Source organism: Nanorana parkeri, unplaced genomic scaffold, assembly GCF_000935625.1.
Source record: "Nanorana parkeri isolate BGI_ZX_2015 unplaced genomic scaffold, ASM93562v1 scaffold1005, whole genome shotgun sequence".
Lineage (NCBI taxonomy): Eukaryota > Metazoa > Chordata > Amphibia > Anura > Dicroglossidae > Nanorana > Nanorana parkeri.
The window spans coordinates 336694-353349 of record NW_017307273.1 but is presented as its reverse complement, the minus strand read 5'-3'; the positions used below and the strand labels follow the sequence as shown (position 1 = coordinate 353349).

Genomic DNA, 16656 nt, shown 5'->3' with positions numbered 1-16656 from the left:
AAAAGGAGATCAGCACAAATTCAGTGATTGTGATATATATTTACACTTTAACAGTGATTTATTTATTTTTTATGAAAATTAAAAATATTTCATATATTCACAATTGATTCAATTGTGTTCATGTATTATTCCCTGCAGATGATTCTACAGTTGAGACCGCAGAAGAGGCAGTTGAGCCACCAGAAGCCGATATCAATGAGCTCTGCAGGGATATGTTTAGTAAAATGTCATGTTATCTAACTGGCGAATTGGTAGGTAAGTGGAATATAATAAGGTACCTAAAATGAAGGGGCCACAGATGTTACAATGTTGTGAAGACTAGAGTTTTTTTTTTGTTTTTTTTTGCTACCAAGACTCATTCATGCATGGTTATACCCTAACAATAAATGTGTATCGTTTATAATAGAGTCACTCATAGAGAATGAGAAGGGATAAGACTCCATGTACCTTCTTTAGCATTGTATTGATATGCTGCCTAGACCCAAGGTTTTTTTTTTTCCTTGACTGCCAGTTATTAACCGTGTTGGAGCAACAAAACTCTTATTTGTCTACTAAGTCCAAGCACCCACTCACACACATTGCAAAATACTACCAAGCATTTCCAATGGTTGGGAACTTGTTATCACCCCCATTCCCTCCCCCAGGGACAGCCTACATAGCCTTATCATTGCAAATAACACTCGGATCTGCAAGTGATCGGACCATATAATAAACCGCTCGTGACAGGCAGAGACCCAGGGCTCTGATGTATTAAAGGGAAACAATGACTTTACACATTGTATACTATTTTTTATATCTGTTGCGTTTTTGTTTTGCATAGTTTACTTTTTTTTTGCACATAGAATTTCCAACTGCAAACTCTTTATTCTAAAGTATTTTGATTGAAACTTTTGTCTTGCAAAATGTTGTTTGTTTTTCTATTTTAGTCCAAGGGAAGGGTATTTTCATGCAAATATGGGTTTTCACTTGGATGAGGGAGGTGAGAAGTTTGTTTTGTTTGTAAAATAGCGCTGGTTTGAAGAAGTATTGCAAGAAAATTACCATTGGAAAAGTCCTTCTTGGGATGTAATTGGTAATGCCAGTCCCCCCAGGGTTTAGGAAGTGTAAAACTGCAGATCATTGTTGGACTGTTGTATTTGCTGCCTGTTGGTTGCTCCCACACAGAAAGTTTAAAGTGGGGGTGTAATGGTTCTCCAAAAAGGATATTTTTTTAGACTTATTAGCAGTACTGACACTGGAAGGCCTTTGCTTTGTATTTTTTTCCCACAGGAGAAAAAACTGCTTTCCTAGACACAGCATGAGGGGCATGGGAAGTGCTTAAAGGAGAACTATGAGGTGAGTGCTTTTCACTCACCTCATAGTTCTAGCCGACCTGTGACAATGAGACCGTCACAGGTCGGCTCAGTAGATCGCGAGGTGAGCGAACACATACCGGCGTTCGCTCACCTCTCGATCCTGTCACGGCTCTCTGCTTAAAATGTATTTTTTTTCTACTTCCTGGTCCACTTTGGCTCAAATGATGTAATGTGCCCAAGCATTGCATCATGGGAAGGTTACATCAGCAGAGCAGTGCTGGGAAATCTCATCTGTAATCTCATAAGATGTGCATGGTCACATATCCTATGTTTCGGAGTTCCAGGAAGTAAAGTGAGATTTAGTAACCTGCCCTTAGTTAAAATGGCCACTGTGAGAAGAATGGGGAGGGGAAAAAAATAAGGTACACACAAAATAAAAAGCTGGCAATTATCTATAAGCATCTGTTTGTAGATTGGCATTACTAAACATTTCTAAAGGTGTATTTGTTGCTATTTTGAAGATATGGGTACAGGTTCTCTTAGTGTGCAATGCGCATTTTCCATAATCCTTGTTAGCCCCTTTATGATGATGATGTAGTTTTTTTCATGTGACCAGATTAATAATTGGCTTTGAAAGAAAAACAGTATTAGATGTCATTTTTTTAAGCACATGGTTGGCGTGGGTAAAGAGACATATATATTCCATTTAGGTTTCAACTTCAGGAACGTTTTGTGATTCAATCAGTTCAATTTGGGTAATAATATTTTCCAATATACTTTTTGATAAAATAACTATTTTTAATAGCAATTGTTTCTCACAAAAGCCCTGTGCCTGACTTTCTTTTGAACGTTTAGTGCATGTCTTTAATTTTTGATATCTCACCTGCATAACACTGCATTTTGGAAATGAATATAAAACAGAAAATGAAACTTCAAAAGTGAATGGTCTGCTTAAAGTGATATTAAACTTCAGGGTTTTTTTAACTTTTGTTAATGGGAGGCCCACACTTCCACATTCTTTTTGTTTAAAAATGTTCAATTCCTGGTTCTCTAGTTGGTCCACGCATTGCTCTCCCCCCCTCTCTCCCCCTGTGTGGGCGCCTCCATCAGCTAGCTGACTGCTATGGAGGCACCCCTGCTTGCGCATTACCGGCCATGCCCTCAAGTAGCTGTGTGTGTAAATGTACACAAACAGCTTGTGGCAAGCTATACCCTCACCACCACTCCTATAGTCACACTTTGACTGCAAAAGGAGCCTATGGCACCTCTGCCTTCAGTATCCCCCCCAACCAGGAAATTCGGGGGACTGGCAACGGTGACATCGATGTTCACAGGTAAGTGTGGGGGGAGGACAAGCGACAGGAAAATGTACTGGGCATGTATTACCCTAATGCAGAGACTGAATTAAGTTTAAAAAAACCACCAGCCTTTAGGACTACTTTAATGTCCATTGTTTCCAGAGATGGCTTTCTGCTTATAACCCACCTGCTGTATGTCTCTGCCCTAACCCCATATTTGGTCAGAATATTAGCAAGAATAGAATTTTGAGATAGAGACATAAGCTCACACTGACACTACACAAAATTAGTTTAAGCAACAAGAGTGTGTACTTCGATGTGGCTGCTTGTAATCATGTGTTTACATTGTTCTCTTTTTTTTTGTTTTTATAATGTGAACCTCTGCTTTTCCGGTGCTGGGCAAAGCAACAGGCCCACTTGACTGCTGCCTTTCTTTGTCCCTAGCTGCTTCATTTTGGGTTCTTGGAGCAAAAATAAGTCATGTATAAGCTTCAAGTTAGAGCCTTCACAGGGTTGAAGAATTTTCCATTTCCATGTGACTTTGCTGGGTGCGTTAGGAATTAAGTGCCAGCTTTGTCACATGGCATAGGCTACTAGTCCCCAGGATTGCCAGGTGCATTTGTTCACTCTTTTTGCTACATGGAGTATTTGCAGTTGGGGAGGGCAACAGCAAAGATAATCTGTTGCTCTGCCTTGCATGGCCAAAGCACTGGTTTGCTTTATATCTTATGGTGCCACTGCTCAATGCCGCCATCCGTCACTTCGTTAATGAGCTACGATTGCGTAAGACTGCTGGTCCACTGCCATGCGCTGAGGTTCTTTCAGCCAGCCCCTACGTCACTACAGGATACAGCCACTGTAGCTCTTCAAGAAAATTAAGATTGGCAGCAGGATAAGTATTAATTCCATTCTTTATAGGGAGTCATTTTTATTGATCTTTAGGTCACCTTCAACTAGCAATTTCCACCAAATCACTGCACATGTCTAATGCAAAGCTTGTTTATTACTTCCAAATCCTCTTTTCAGCCACTACTGAAGACTACAAACTTCTTGAGAATATGAATAAACTCACAAGCCTGAAGTATATGGAGATGAAAGACATTGCTGCAAATATCAGCCGGAATCTGAAGGATCTGAACAAAAAGTGTAAGTGCACTCGCAAGAACAATGAACCATACTCTTACCTATCTAAGAAAAGTAAATTGTGTTGTGAATAAATTAGTTGGTAATTATACAGGTACTGGAACCCACCCACACATAAAAACTGGTGGGTATTTGCCTGCAGTGGTCTTTTATAGCAAATAGGAAGCACCGTTCAGTTGTACTGTGTCATCAGTAACCACTTTGCTCTATAAATGGCGCTCAAGGCAGTCCAGCAGTTCTTAGATCTGTGGAAAAATCGTGCAAAACTGAGATGATTCACTCTAATAATGTCTTTGAGGTGTGGCGGGATGCTGATTTTAAAAAAGAACTCCAGGAAATGTTTTTTTATTAATCCTTGCAGTGGGGCTACCCCCTGCACTGCAAGGGTTAACTGCACGTTAAAAAAAACCCAGTTATAAACACCCAAAGCTCCAAGCCGGCTTCTTTTTTGACCAGTCTTTCCAATGTCTCTCCCCCTCCTCTGCAGCAGTCTTAAGGTCCCATGTGTCACACAGTGTATAGGCGTGACGACACCGAGAAAGATTCCAATGCTGCAGGTAGGAGGGGACAGGCTGGAGGGAGCACCGTGACAGCTGGTCGGCTCAGAGCTTTGGATGAGTATATCTTTGTTATTTTAGCACCTAGACAAAAATGAGCACTTAACCCCTGCAGTGCAGGTGTAGCCCCACAGCAAGGGTTAATTAAAAAAAGAAATTCCTGAAGTTCTTTCATATTTGTTTGTATAAAGCAGAGGACTACAAATGCATATCAATTTAGAATCGGTTCTCCATATGTAAACAACATTTTCTCTCAAGTTGCCATAGTTGTGCTGGCTGTTCTTTGGAAATGTAATTTTTATCATAATTACAAATTAATTGAAAAATTATGCTTGGTTTTTTCCTTCTTCACACAGTAATAGATTTAAATTAGAAACAAAAATTTGATATGCTTCACATGTCACACAACCCGTTATATATTTCCCAAACTGTTCTATTTCTTCCTATTCAGTTCTGCCTCAAGAACATCAATTTAAAACGGATGAACATCTAGGGGTCTATTTATAAAAACAAATTTGCATCGCTATTCATCCAGGCAAACTGTACGTAGATTTGTTTTGTGCAAATTCAACAGCTGTTGTGAGAATGAGGCGAAGTAGAATGTTCTTAGTGTATGTTCTTGTAGTTGAATGTTCTTAGGCACCTGCTATTTTCTCTCCCCAGTGATGTGTGTAAAAGGAAAAAAAATGATTTTTTTTTCCCTTGAGTTCTTTTTTTGAGTTTCTTTTTTTTTAAATAAATATGAATAACTCCTAGATCTGATCGGAATATCAAAGCCGTTATTTGTTATAAAAAGCACCAGTGTGTCATATTGGCTAGGATGCTATACCTTGACCTGGTGAAATATATGTATTTGTATATCCTCCTGTTCACCTGCCTAAAGCAGGGTTGACTCAACTATTATAGTGAAAACACCTTTTTTTTTTTTGTTAGCTTTTAAACATAGGATTATATTTCAGTTCTTAATTTCCAGTTGTTGCCTTGTTTTACAGATGCAAGCCTCCAGCCATACCTGGAACAAATAAATCAGATAGAAGAACAAGTGGCATCTTTGGAAAATGCAGCTTATAAACTCGATGCATATTCAAAACGATTAGGTATGTTCTAATACACAAGTAGGCTAATTCGAACTGGGCATCTCTGGGGATTCCATATAATGACTCCTGCTGCTACTTATAGAAGATTGTTTACACCACTGTCTGAAACAAGGAAGTATATTGAGTGCACACAAAAGAGAAAGATAACCAAAAATTAGCTTATGCTGGGGATAAGGACTGTACATCACAATGTACAAAGCACGGTAGATAGCTTATTTGATTCAGACATAACGTGCCTATTGTGTCAGCACACAGATCTAAATATACACTAAACCTGTATAAACGCACAGATCCTATCACATAAAAACACAAATAATGCTATTAGAAAAGGATATGGTGTCCTGCCTGGTCTGGTTAAAGTGCATGCATAGCGAGAATTGTTCTGTTTTAGTTTTGGATGGAATAGAGAAGGGATAAAATCCCTGTTAGTTTAGTTTTGGCTGCCTGTGTCCGGTTGATCAGATGTTGTCCTCATTGGAAGATTTAGCTTCTCCTGTTTTTTGGCATTAGTTGGAGCAGCCATCACTTTCTCTCCTGCCGACAATGGTCATCGGGTAAAATTTCAGAGGGTAAAGTTTTGCCTATAAATACTATTCAACTAATCTCCTCCCTCCCCCTCCCCCCAAACATTCTCATTCAGGGGGTATCCAGTTACTCTTGACCCTCCATGACAGATATGTTTGTCCTTGCATGCTGGGGCATCTACTTGCAGGCACAGATAATGGTAAGATCTATGACAAAGAGTTAGGCTTCAAGTAAACCTTTTGGCATAGAAATATGAGAGCTTCCTCTGCTGCTTTTGTGTTTAAAGGTGCTAGCTACATGAGTGTTATCCTGATCCTTGTTTTACTACTTAGTGAGTTCTTCAACTGAAAGAAGTAAGACAGATATTCACGCTTAAAAACTTCTCCGGCTGCATACGTGTTCCAGGTCAATGGCTCACTAGGTGGTGAGGCCAGTTTTAGGATGACCGCTTTGGAACCTGCCCCTTTAAAAACAAAGTCCTCTTTTAAAGTGAACCCACAAGAATAGAAATGTTGGAGCTTTGATAGCGTCTTTAGAGCTGGCTTTAGAGCTGTCATCATGATCCTGGTATCACTATGTAGTGAATTGCTGATTTAGAAAAAACGTGGAGGTAGTAAAGTGTGAACTCTCTTCCTGCATGGATATTCCAGGGCAGGGACTCGCTGCATACCAAACCAAGTTGAAGATGACAGTCACAGATTCTGTACATTGAAATACAAACTAGCAATGGGAGATACCATATTTCTGACCTTGCAGGTTCGCCTTTAAGCTAGGGCAGCGATTACCATTAGGTTTCAGTGACATGATCAGGCTGAAGCAAAGGATATGGTTAGTGTTATGCATCAGGGTTAGGATTAGGATAGGGCAATAAGATAAAGGATATCTAAACATAACAACAAATATAACATATTGCAACTTACCAGTCTTTATATGTGGTGGCTGCATTCGTTTTCTTTTTTTCACTTTTACCTGGTGATCCTACCAGTACCACACTTCCTGCACTAAGGTGATAACTCTCACTCATTGTACCATATCTATGGAGAAGCATCGCTGTCACCCTAGGGTAGGAGGTATGTTACGACTACAAAAAACCTGCCCATCCCCCTGTCTCCATAACATGGAGGTGGAGGGTGTTCCATAGTCCAGAGTGTAGGCACAGCAGGGTTGATAACATTGTTTGAGATAAGGGTGCACTGCGCCCATGGCACAGATCAGACCTAAAATTCTGGCAGGATGCAGAGGTATCAAACGTAACAAAACACGTATAGTTGCATACTTAGAGCATCAATAGGAAGCAGGCGAAATTGTACCGTATGGAGGAGCATCACTGTCACCCTAGGGTAGGAGGTATGTTACAACTACAAAAAACCTGCCCATCCCCATGCCTCCATAACATGGATGCAGTGGGTGTTCCATAGTCCAGAGTGTAGGCACAGCAGGGTTGATGACATTGTTTGAGATAAGGCTGCACAGCGTCCATGGCACAGATCAGCCCTAAAATTCAGGCAGGATGCAGAGGTACACGTATAGTTGCATACTTAGCGCATCAATAGGAAGCAGTTAGGCAAAATTTATAGTTAGGATTTACATACAGTTTATCTATCTCATGATACTAGTGATTCCAGGACAGTGCCATTCAGTAAGTGTTAAAAACGACACCGGAAGTGCCATGAAAAAAGTATATTGTACTGCACAATCTTTTTCATAAATGCACAATTGTGATTGTACAATGCTTGCAATTGCCAACGGGAGCATGGGAAATGTGAGAAAAAAATCCTTGTGCACCCCTTTTGTGAATCCATCCCAGAACATTCATTACTTGATCTTTGTATTTTTCTTGCAGAAGCAAAGTTCAAAAAACTGGAAAAGCGGTGAAGATGCACGCTCAGAAGACAGTGCTTGTCCCTTCAATAATCCCAATGCCAAAGGACAATATCATATTGTAACATTTCTTTCAGTATCTGTTATGTTAAACTTTCAAATGCTTTTTACTAGAAAACTATTAAATTTCAGCATAGTAACAAAATAACAGAGTGAGTAGTCTTATAAGTGGGAGTAAATTAGTCTTAGACGTTAATATGATTTCTATTAGGAAATTGGTACATTTAACGTAAACCTTTTGTTAGACTAATCCCTCTAAATTGCCCACGTGTATTGACACATACTTTACAAAGTACAAATTTCACACACACACTTTCCATTGAGGCTGCCCATCGTGTTTGTAGACAAAGTGCAAAGCAGCATGTGCTTTCATATCTGTCTTACTCATCCAAAACGCTTTCCTTTTCCCTTTCCCTAAGGAGTGATTCTTCCTTTGTATTGGAATCATGTTCCTTGCTATTTTACATGTATTGTAGGGGGCTACATACTGATACTGTTTGTGACCTCATGTTTGTCTTGAGGAATATATCCCAGCCAAGGGGCCTCTAAAACAGTTCTATTGTGTGACCGTTTGTGCTTAGCTTGGAAGATACTACGGTATATCTGAGGACACCTGCTGAAGACACTTCCAGCCTATAAAGGAGAGCACACAAAGCAAAAGTGATTGAACAGGATTTTCCAACCTGTCTAGTAATCAAACCCCCCCCCCCTTTCCCAATTAGTGTCCTGAGGCGCTCTCAATGAACAGATAGATAGTAGCTGACTTAATTTAGCAAAACATATTTAGTTCTTCAGCCGCAGACTAAACAAGAGAACATTTCTTGATTTTTTTTTTCCATCCTTTTTAAGCAGCGTTGGAGGAATCTACCTGCCAGCTATTGTTCAAGCACCCATGGGTGCGCAATTGTTTGAATACTCAAACTATGCCTGAAGCTGATTGGCTGCAGTCACTGTTAGCAGTGGCCTAACAATCACCATAGCAACCCAGGCGGCCGCTGTGGGGCCCGGGGCACAGTGGGGCCCGGGCCAGATGCCGTGCGGGCCGTCTGGGTCGCTACGGGATCCTCTGCTGGTGGCTTTCACTGGCGGCTGAAGACGAACACGCCGCTGTTCAGATCGCTGACAGTAATCCTGTGCAGCAGCGCGTTCCTCTCCACAGAGTCAATGGGAGCCGGCAGTGGAGGAGGAGGCGGGGCTCGTGGTCGGCAGCAGGGGAGGAGGCGGGGCCCATCAGTGACCGTGGAGGAAGAGGAGGCGGACAGGTAAGGTGTACGACCAGCCCACCTGAGGGTGGCCCTGCAGAGCCCACCATAGAGAGTCTACGGTGGGCTCTGCAAGGGTTATAACTATAAATCACGGGGCCCCATACAAAATTTTGCTATGGGGCCCTGTGATTTCTAGTTACGCCCCTGACTGTTTGGCTGGCAGTTTTCCACCCTGCTCCTTTTGTTTTTTCAGTCAAAGGTCATTGAGCTGGATAAGCCCTACCGCACCTGGCGAACAAGGCTGGGGATTCTTGTGGCAAGAACCTGCCCGTGACTGTGCACATGTAATCATACATGAAATGATGACCCGCAGATCGGGAAAGATGATTGTCCCTAGACGCAGAGAGATTGCATCCAGGGGCAAGCATCTCTCCTGATCCGCAGGTAAAATCATGCTATGCACGATTACATAGAGACAGATGTGGCTACTATCAGCCTTTCATTAATTTGAATGGGCACAGCGGCTGTACCTAGGTTTTTCTGCTGCAAGACTCTGCTGGTTCTTGCCACAGGAATCCTGAGCTGCAGCTTTGATTGCCATGTGCATGAGGCCTAAGGCCAACAGGGCCACCCACAGCTTGATGACTCAAGCCGCACCTTAGACACAGGGTTATCTGGATAAAAAAAATGTATGACCAGATAGATACCTTGTTATGCCTCCTTATAGACCGGAATTTTACAAATATACACATTTATATTGACATCATGAGTGCAGAGATATGTTTACTGACAACCTTACATTTCACAGCCGCTGTCAAATTTTTGAGACGTACAGGAGAGCCAAGAATTCCAATAGATTTTAAACGGATATGTAGTTGGACCTCTTTTACTGGAGTTAAACCTGTATTTCAATGAAAAAGTAGCATTTTAAGAAAAAAAAACAAAAATGTGTGCCGACGGCACAGTACAACTCCCATGATAAAGATCACATTTCGTTTGACTGGTTTTCATGAGATTTTCCTCATTGGTCATGAGCTACCTCTCTGGTCACATGATCGTGCGGGATACTTGAAACTCCCACAAAGACCAGTCCATTTGTGAACTGGGATATTGCACCATATGCATCTCCAAATCGGGTACACCTGGATACTAACCGAATTTACATAGACCAATTTAAAGTCAATTTATTTTGATTTGGGCATCTTCTGGGTTCCTGGTGTTTTTCTGGAAGTAACCTCTTTGCAGTAATGGAGAAGAATGTAAGGTGCCAGCTACTTCTGCCAAAGAAGGAGAACTTGTGTTCAAGCTCAACACGGTGAGTAGCATGTGTCGTAATACTGAGAGCTGCTGTAGAACGTGTTGGACTTTCTAAAACAGCACTAGAAAGCTACATCCATATTTTACATCAAATCCCATATTTGTTTGGTTTATCATTTCCTCTTTGCTGAAAATATGATCTTTTTTCATGATTTATCAAACTTCTTCTGCACACGTTTTATCAAACCTAAATTAGAGCAGTGTAGATGTCCATGCCAAAGATGTCATATGCGGTTTTCTAAGACTTGGCACTCATGTCACTGCAAACTACAAAATTTTGGATCCAACACACTTGGCTTTCTTCTATATATGGGCTAGATTTAATTATCCTACACCTGGGGTAGGCAGCCTTATCGCTCCAGCTGTGGTGAAACTACATATCCCATGAGGCATTGCAAAACTGACAGCTACAGGCTTGAGTCCCAGAGGCAGAAGCATGATGGCGTTTGTAGTTTCACTGCATCTGGAGCGCTGAGGTTGCCTACCCTTGCCCCACATTATTAAATATATTATGAACTATTTACATTTGGAAAGAGATTTATAAAACAAGTTAGGGACATAATCAGACGCATATCTAGAGTAAATCAGTTTGCCTCTCATTTTGCGAAGGATTTACTGCTATTTTCTGTGTATTTACAACTATTTTATTATACTAAGTCAGCTTGGTGAACCCCTCACAACAGATTTACCATTCGCACCAGTTGTGTGTAAAAACCCATGCACACCTGAAAAATTGTTAGGGGAGCAGAGCTACTTTGAAACATCAGAGTGGGTAATATATACAACAAGCCATCAATATATAGTAAATCTGTATCTTACTGCCCTTGTTTCATGCCAGTTTGCTGTACAATGGACAGGGTCGTTCTTATAATGAGGCAGCCTAAGGCAGTTGCCCCAGGCGGCATCTCATTAGGGGGTGGCAGAGGGTTGGCCATATCACATCAGTTGTCAGGGAGTCTGAGCGGGACGCTATGGCTGCACCCGCCGAGCTCCTGCAGTGACGTCAGCGAGCTGAGCGGCACCGGGCAGAGAGCAGCTGACAGCATGGCTCTCTGTCCGTCTAATAAAGCCCCCCGTCCCACCACATCTACTATATCGTCAACACGATCAGCAGTACCTGCCACCCACCTGACCCCCCCAGTAGCATTAGGCAGTAACCCCCCCCTCCGGCACTACTACTCTAAACAGCCATCCAGCAATCTGGATTTTGTATGATCGCCACACATGTCAGGATTCTCATGCTGCTTTCTGGGCTGTGGGGTGGGGGGGTTGGGAGCCTGCAGCCTTTTGTCTCATCTGTGCAGTGCATTCTCCATGACATGTTCCAGTACATGTGAGTGAGGCAGCGATGGGCCCAGGGACAGGGTAGTGATCAAACTGTGTAATGTGCAGGATTGCATTTCTGCAACCACAAATGCAATGGGTTCATAGTATAATGTGCAACTGTCTTGCTCCATCATCATCATCATTTTGGCTCACTATTGTGCCAAATATTGACAAACCCATTTTCTGAACCATTATTTTTTTGGTGCAGATTTGTGAGAGTTTTTGTGTGAAATGTCACACTCTGGATTTTCTGTACAATTGGTGTGGTAGCACCTTTCTTTTAAATTCGTAAAAGCAGGATCTGAATGACATACTGACCATAGTTTATCTGGCCCAGTAGATGAACGGGAGGGTGTAAATTTGAGAAATGTAGTAAGTATGATGTGTCCTCCGAGTTACTGATTCGCTGAGATGCGGCTTGTAATACAGACCAATTCAAACCAATATAGTGTATATAAAACCTGCAGCATGCAGTTTATACAAAGGCATTTCTTTACCATTTTGGAGACAGTAGGGAAGGGTTGACCTTTGCTGTCACCCCTGTTTCTCCTGGTGACCATTGCCATTGAGACAGAAAGGGAAGCAAAATTCTAGAGTTGTCACCAGCTCAGGATTTGAGAGTAAATCATATTACAATCTCTTGTTGATTTAGCACAACTATGTAACATGGTGAGTAGAAGGACAAAAGGTTTGTGATACCCCATAGCAATCAAATACAAGATTTCATTCCACTCACTTCCTCTCATATCCTGTTGGGTTTCCAGGCTAGAAACATCTTAACAGTGAAGGGGATGAGTTGATGTAGACTAGAGCACAATGGTTAGGTTGAGGTGGGATAGGCTTCCCTGAAGAGATGTTTTCAGGGATCACCTAAAGACAGGGTAGGAGATAGCCAGACAACTTGAATTAGGGAGTTCCAGAGGATGGGAAAGACCCTGGAGAAGTCCTGGAGGCAAGCATATGAGGTGACGAGGGGGCTAGAGAGCAGAAGGTCTTGGGTCACCTTTTCAAGCACTAATGGGAAACCATCTACTGGGGACACCTTTCTAAGGCTGGGCACACACCTTACAACCATCGCAAGACTTCTGTCTTGCGATGGTTGTAAGGTACTTAAAAAAACGTACGATCTGCCTATGTTGCATAGGCAGATCGTACTTGCGATGATCGCAAGCCACGCCCCCTGAGGGGCAGGCTTCCGATGACCGCGATGCCGAATGGGCAGTGTGCGCTTGCGCACACAGGCCCGTACGGCTGTTATCGCACGGACATGCCACAAACCCGCCGAACATCGTACGATGCTCGGCGGGTTTTCGAACATGTCCGTAAGTTTAAAGTCGTGCGACCTTACAGTAGTAGAGGTCGCACGGCTTCCACACACCTTACGATCATCGTACGATCGCGGGATTTCCCGCGATTATCGTACGATAATCGTAAGGTGTGTGGGGACCCTAAGAGATGAATTTCCCTCACTTTTGGAGATTTCCTGTAACTTACTGATTTGTCTCTGGCACAGGAAGTGAAGGGAAATTTCCCAATGGTAGACAGAAAAAAAAATAACCTGGAAGGGGTTTAAACTTTTCCCTATCCCATACTACAGCAATGTTGGGGCTATACATTGCTCAATCCGATCGTTGTGTTTGGTTACATTAGGGTTGCCACCAGGTGTGTAAATATGTGACCTGTTGCTGTATTTATTCCCAAAAAAGATGGAAACCTTGGGCAGACTTTATGTGGAAAGCAGACCTCAGCTCTTTGCATTGGGCAAGTCCGGCTACTACCAGCCTAATACGCACATCAAACTCTGCAGCCACATTCACTTCCGCTGTGAGTGCTAAGTTAAGCTGCAGCACAGCGAGTGCTAAGGTGACTTGCAGCACAGCGTTCAGTGGCTGTTTGCTAACTCAGCACTCACATCTGAGCAACTGAATGGACACTGCCCTGCTGTTAGGGAGGAAAATCTCCAGCTGCAATGAGTGGGTGGGTACAATGTAACTGTGTGACTAAATAGAAAACATATGGGAATAAAAAAGAAACATATAGTGTGTCATTAATTATAGTTTTATTCTATTTTTACTATTTGAGTAAACGTAACACTACTCTAACCCATTGAAGGAGCCACAAGCGCCATTGCGCAGACCTGCCTCCTATAAGATGGCTTCCGCCTAGAGGCCAGGAAGCACGCCCTCCTATGAGACGTCACTTCCTTTCCCCTGTTCCCGCTCTCCAGGCGAAACGGCCGTTACGTCATCACGCCGCACGTCTCGCTCCACGAGTGGTGTGTGTATGAAAGGAGTGTCCGGCTCTCGCCAGTCTCTCACACCGCGCGCCCGTTCCACCCTCACACATCAGGTGAGTGTTTTCAGCCGCGAAAAATGAATTCTCGGCGGTACGGCCGCCTCTGTAGTGTACTGGCGGATAAGCGAGCGTCTGCTCTTGGCTGCAGGTCGTCATTAGCAGGGAAGGCATCCGGCAAAACCTCGGGCCTACTGTACGGGTCGATTAGGAGCTGAGGGTGGATATCGAAAGTGGCTATATCGTTCGGAGCTGGTACGGCTTATAGCCTTCGGCCGCCATTTTGTGGCTTTGTACATTGGCAAGTTGATCGCACGATGGAAACGGGGAATGCGGAGGCCTTGTGTGCGTGTACACGCGGCGGCGAGGAAGTCGATACTTGGCTAGTGTGTGCGCGGCTGGAGGTCACGTGAGCTCACTACTTGTTCCCTCGCTCCACTTTCCCGGCCTGCTGTGTGTACGGGACTGACCCGTATACAGGGCACCATAGCGCGGGGACTGAGCTTTTCAGTTGTGGCCTATGGAGGTCTAATGGCATTGTGGAGGTAGCTGATGGCTTGTAGCCTGTTCTAGCTGGTGTATATGTATCGGGGCGAGCGGGCTCATGTATCTACAGGGTTGTTAAGACTGTTATGGTTATTTTGTTGAACCAGACATCCCATGTCCTGTGTATACTAGAGTCCGGTTTTGCTGATATTGGATATGTTTACTGGAAGGGTTTTTTCTTTAACAGCTATAAGGTTTCTTGTTTGCTTGTCTTAAAGGCATAGTCCACCTTTTTCAAAAAATTTATCCATAGGGTTTGGAATTTGAATGGATCTATTAATTTTTTGCGTTGGAGCCTGCATCGTATTGAAACCACAGGTATACTGCGCAGGCTCTTGTGCCCACTGGTAAATTTTTAGGTACTGGCATTAGGGTACCAGACTGGAGGAAGGTATCGCGCACATCCACACCACATAAAAAAAAAAAAAAAAGTTTCTGCGGGAGAAATAACCTCATAAATTAGTATAGGGAGAGGGGATTTGAAGGACTGTGATCATGTTTCGTGTTGCCCCCTGTAAGGGTAAATATGATCTAAGTCTTAAAACAAAATATTGCCGCTTATCATTCTGCACATGTCTGCGTATGTTCACGTCTCTTACGTGGGGGCTGATGGGATTAGTAGCTTTGAGAAGGAAGATGGCATTGCTCTATTGGTTCATCCCGCAGGAAGTGACAAGAACATACCATTTCTGGCAAGATCAACATTGTTCACCTTTCCTCCATTAGTCTCCATTCACACTTAGGCAACAGCGCTTTAATGTGGTTTTATGCACATTTTTGGAAGCGGATTGTAGCTCATTCATTTTAATAAGAAATTGTGCAAAAACACAGCAAACGTGCGTTATATGCCAAAAAACTCCCCTACTATTTCCAGCGACAGGCGTTTTGCTTATTGTGACAAAACGCTCGGATGTGAACAGGGCCATAGAAATTAATGGGATTTTTTGGAGGGCAGATTATTTGAGCGTTTTAGGTCAGAAAACACGCTACAAAACGCTCAGTGTGAACCAGGCCTAAGTGTGCATGTATGCGTGTGTATGTTTTAGGGATGCACCGAGATATCGTCCGCCGAAACATATCGGCTGAAAATGGCACTTTTGGCTACATTTTCGGTTTCGGCCTGACTTTTTTTAAATTTCGGTTTTGACATTTCCATTTCGGTGCACCTCTAATATGTTTATTTTATTTATAATGGGAGAATTTATCAATACTGGAGCAGACAAAATCTGGAGTTACTGTGCATGGCAACCAATCAGCTTCTGGGGGGGCGTATTTTGCGCTTTTTTTCATATCGCTCAGTGTGAACCAGGCCTTAGATTACCTACCTTGATGTTGTGGCTTACAAAGTATCTCATTTAAAAGTACTTCAGATACGTGGCTCCGTGTAATTTGCATGGCCGTTTGTTTCTGTAACTAGATTCCTACGGGTATGTGTTCTTTTGGATTACCTGGAACTGGCATTTCAATACAAAAATAAATTCCTGAGACTGGAGTAGCTGATACTTCCTTCAGTCTTGTTTACTGATTGCTGTGTTGTAAAGGCAAATTAAGTTTTTGAGGGAATGTTCCTTGTAGGCAGCCAGGTAACAACACAACAAGCTTTTTGTTAATTGTAATGCATTGTCCTTTTTTCTAAACATAAAAAAGTAATTACAGTTTTTGTTTTTTCTTCAGAAAGCATGGCAGATGAATGCATTGTGAGAGTCCGTGGTTTGCCATGGTCCTGCACCCGGGAAGAGGTACTGGAGTTTTTCTCAGGTTAGTTGAAATATTTCTGGTTGTTTCCTCTTCGATCTTCCGCCTGATTCTGTCATCACTTAATTTTTGTGCTGTAAAGTTCCACGGTAGCTTTTGTAGTATCCACTGATGTAATGTCACTTGTAGCAGGCTCCCTTCGCTGTGGTGTGCCTGAAGAGGCCCACGTAAAATGGCTGTTGTGACCTGTTCAAATATGCCTGACCTGCTTACCCACATAAGGATCAATTCATAAACCTGCAGGGTTTAAAATGGATGTGTTCTCATTGCTTCATTTTGGTTTGTAAAGAATGCTGTAACATGTCATTACTATGTTGTAGAGCAGGCTGTGCACATGGAGCTTGAGAGAGAATTCTTCTAATACATTTTTTTAAACTAGTTTTAACATAGTTAAAAACAGTATAATTACAGCATATAAA

At 42.6% G+C, this 16656-nt stretch overlaps 2 protein-coding genes across 2 annotated transcripts in view; both read left to right on the top strand.

Moving 5' to 3' along the window:
* BLOC1S2 (biogenesis of lysosomal organelles complex 1 subunit 2) overlaps positions 1-7939 on the top strand; it is a 14904-nt gene extending 6965 nt beyond the window's left edge. The window contains exons 3-6 of the mRNA XM_018567085.1: positions 139-255; positions 3620-3739; positions 5286-5390; positions 7759-7939. Coding sequence (XP_018422587.1) covers positions 139-255; positions 3620-3739; positions 5286-5390; positions 7759-7790 — 374 coding nt within the window. The 3' untranslated portion in view covers positions 7791-7939. The remainder of the gene's footprint in view (positions 1-138; positions 256-3619; positions 3740-5285; positions 5391-7758) is intronic.
* Positions 7940-13859: 5920 nt separating this feature from the next.
* HNRNPH3 (heterogeneous nuclear ribonucleoprotein H3) overlaps positions 13860-16656 on the top strand; it is a 9891-nt gene continuing 7094 nt past the window's right edge. Inside the window, exons 1-2 of the mRNA XM_018567096.1 lie at positions 13860-13993; positions 16157-16240. Coding sequence (XP_018422598.1) covers positions 16162-16240 — 79 coding nt within the window. The 5' untranslated portion in view covers positions 13860-13993; positions 16157-16161. The remainder of the gene's footprint in view (positions 13994-16156; positions 16241-16656) is intronic.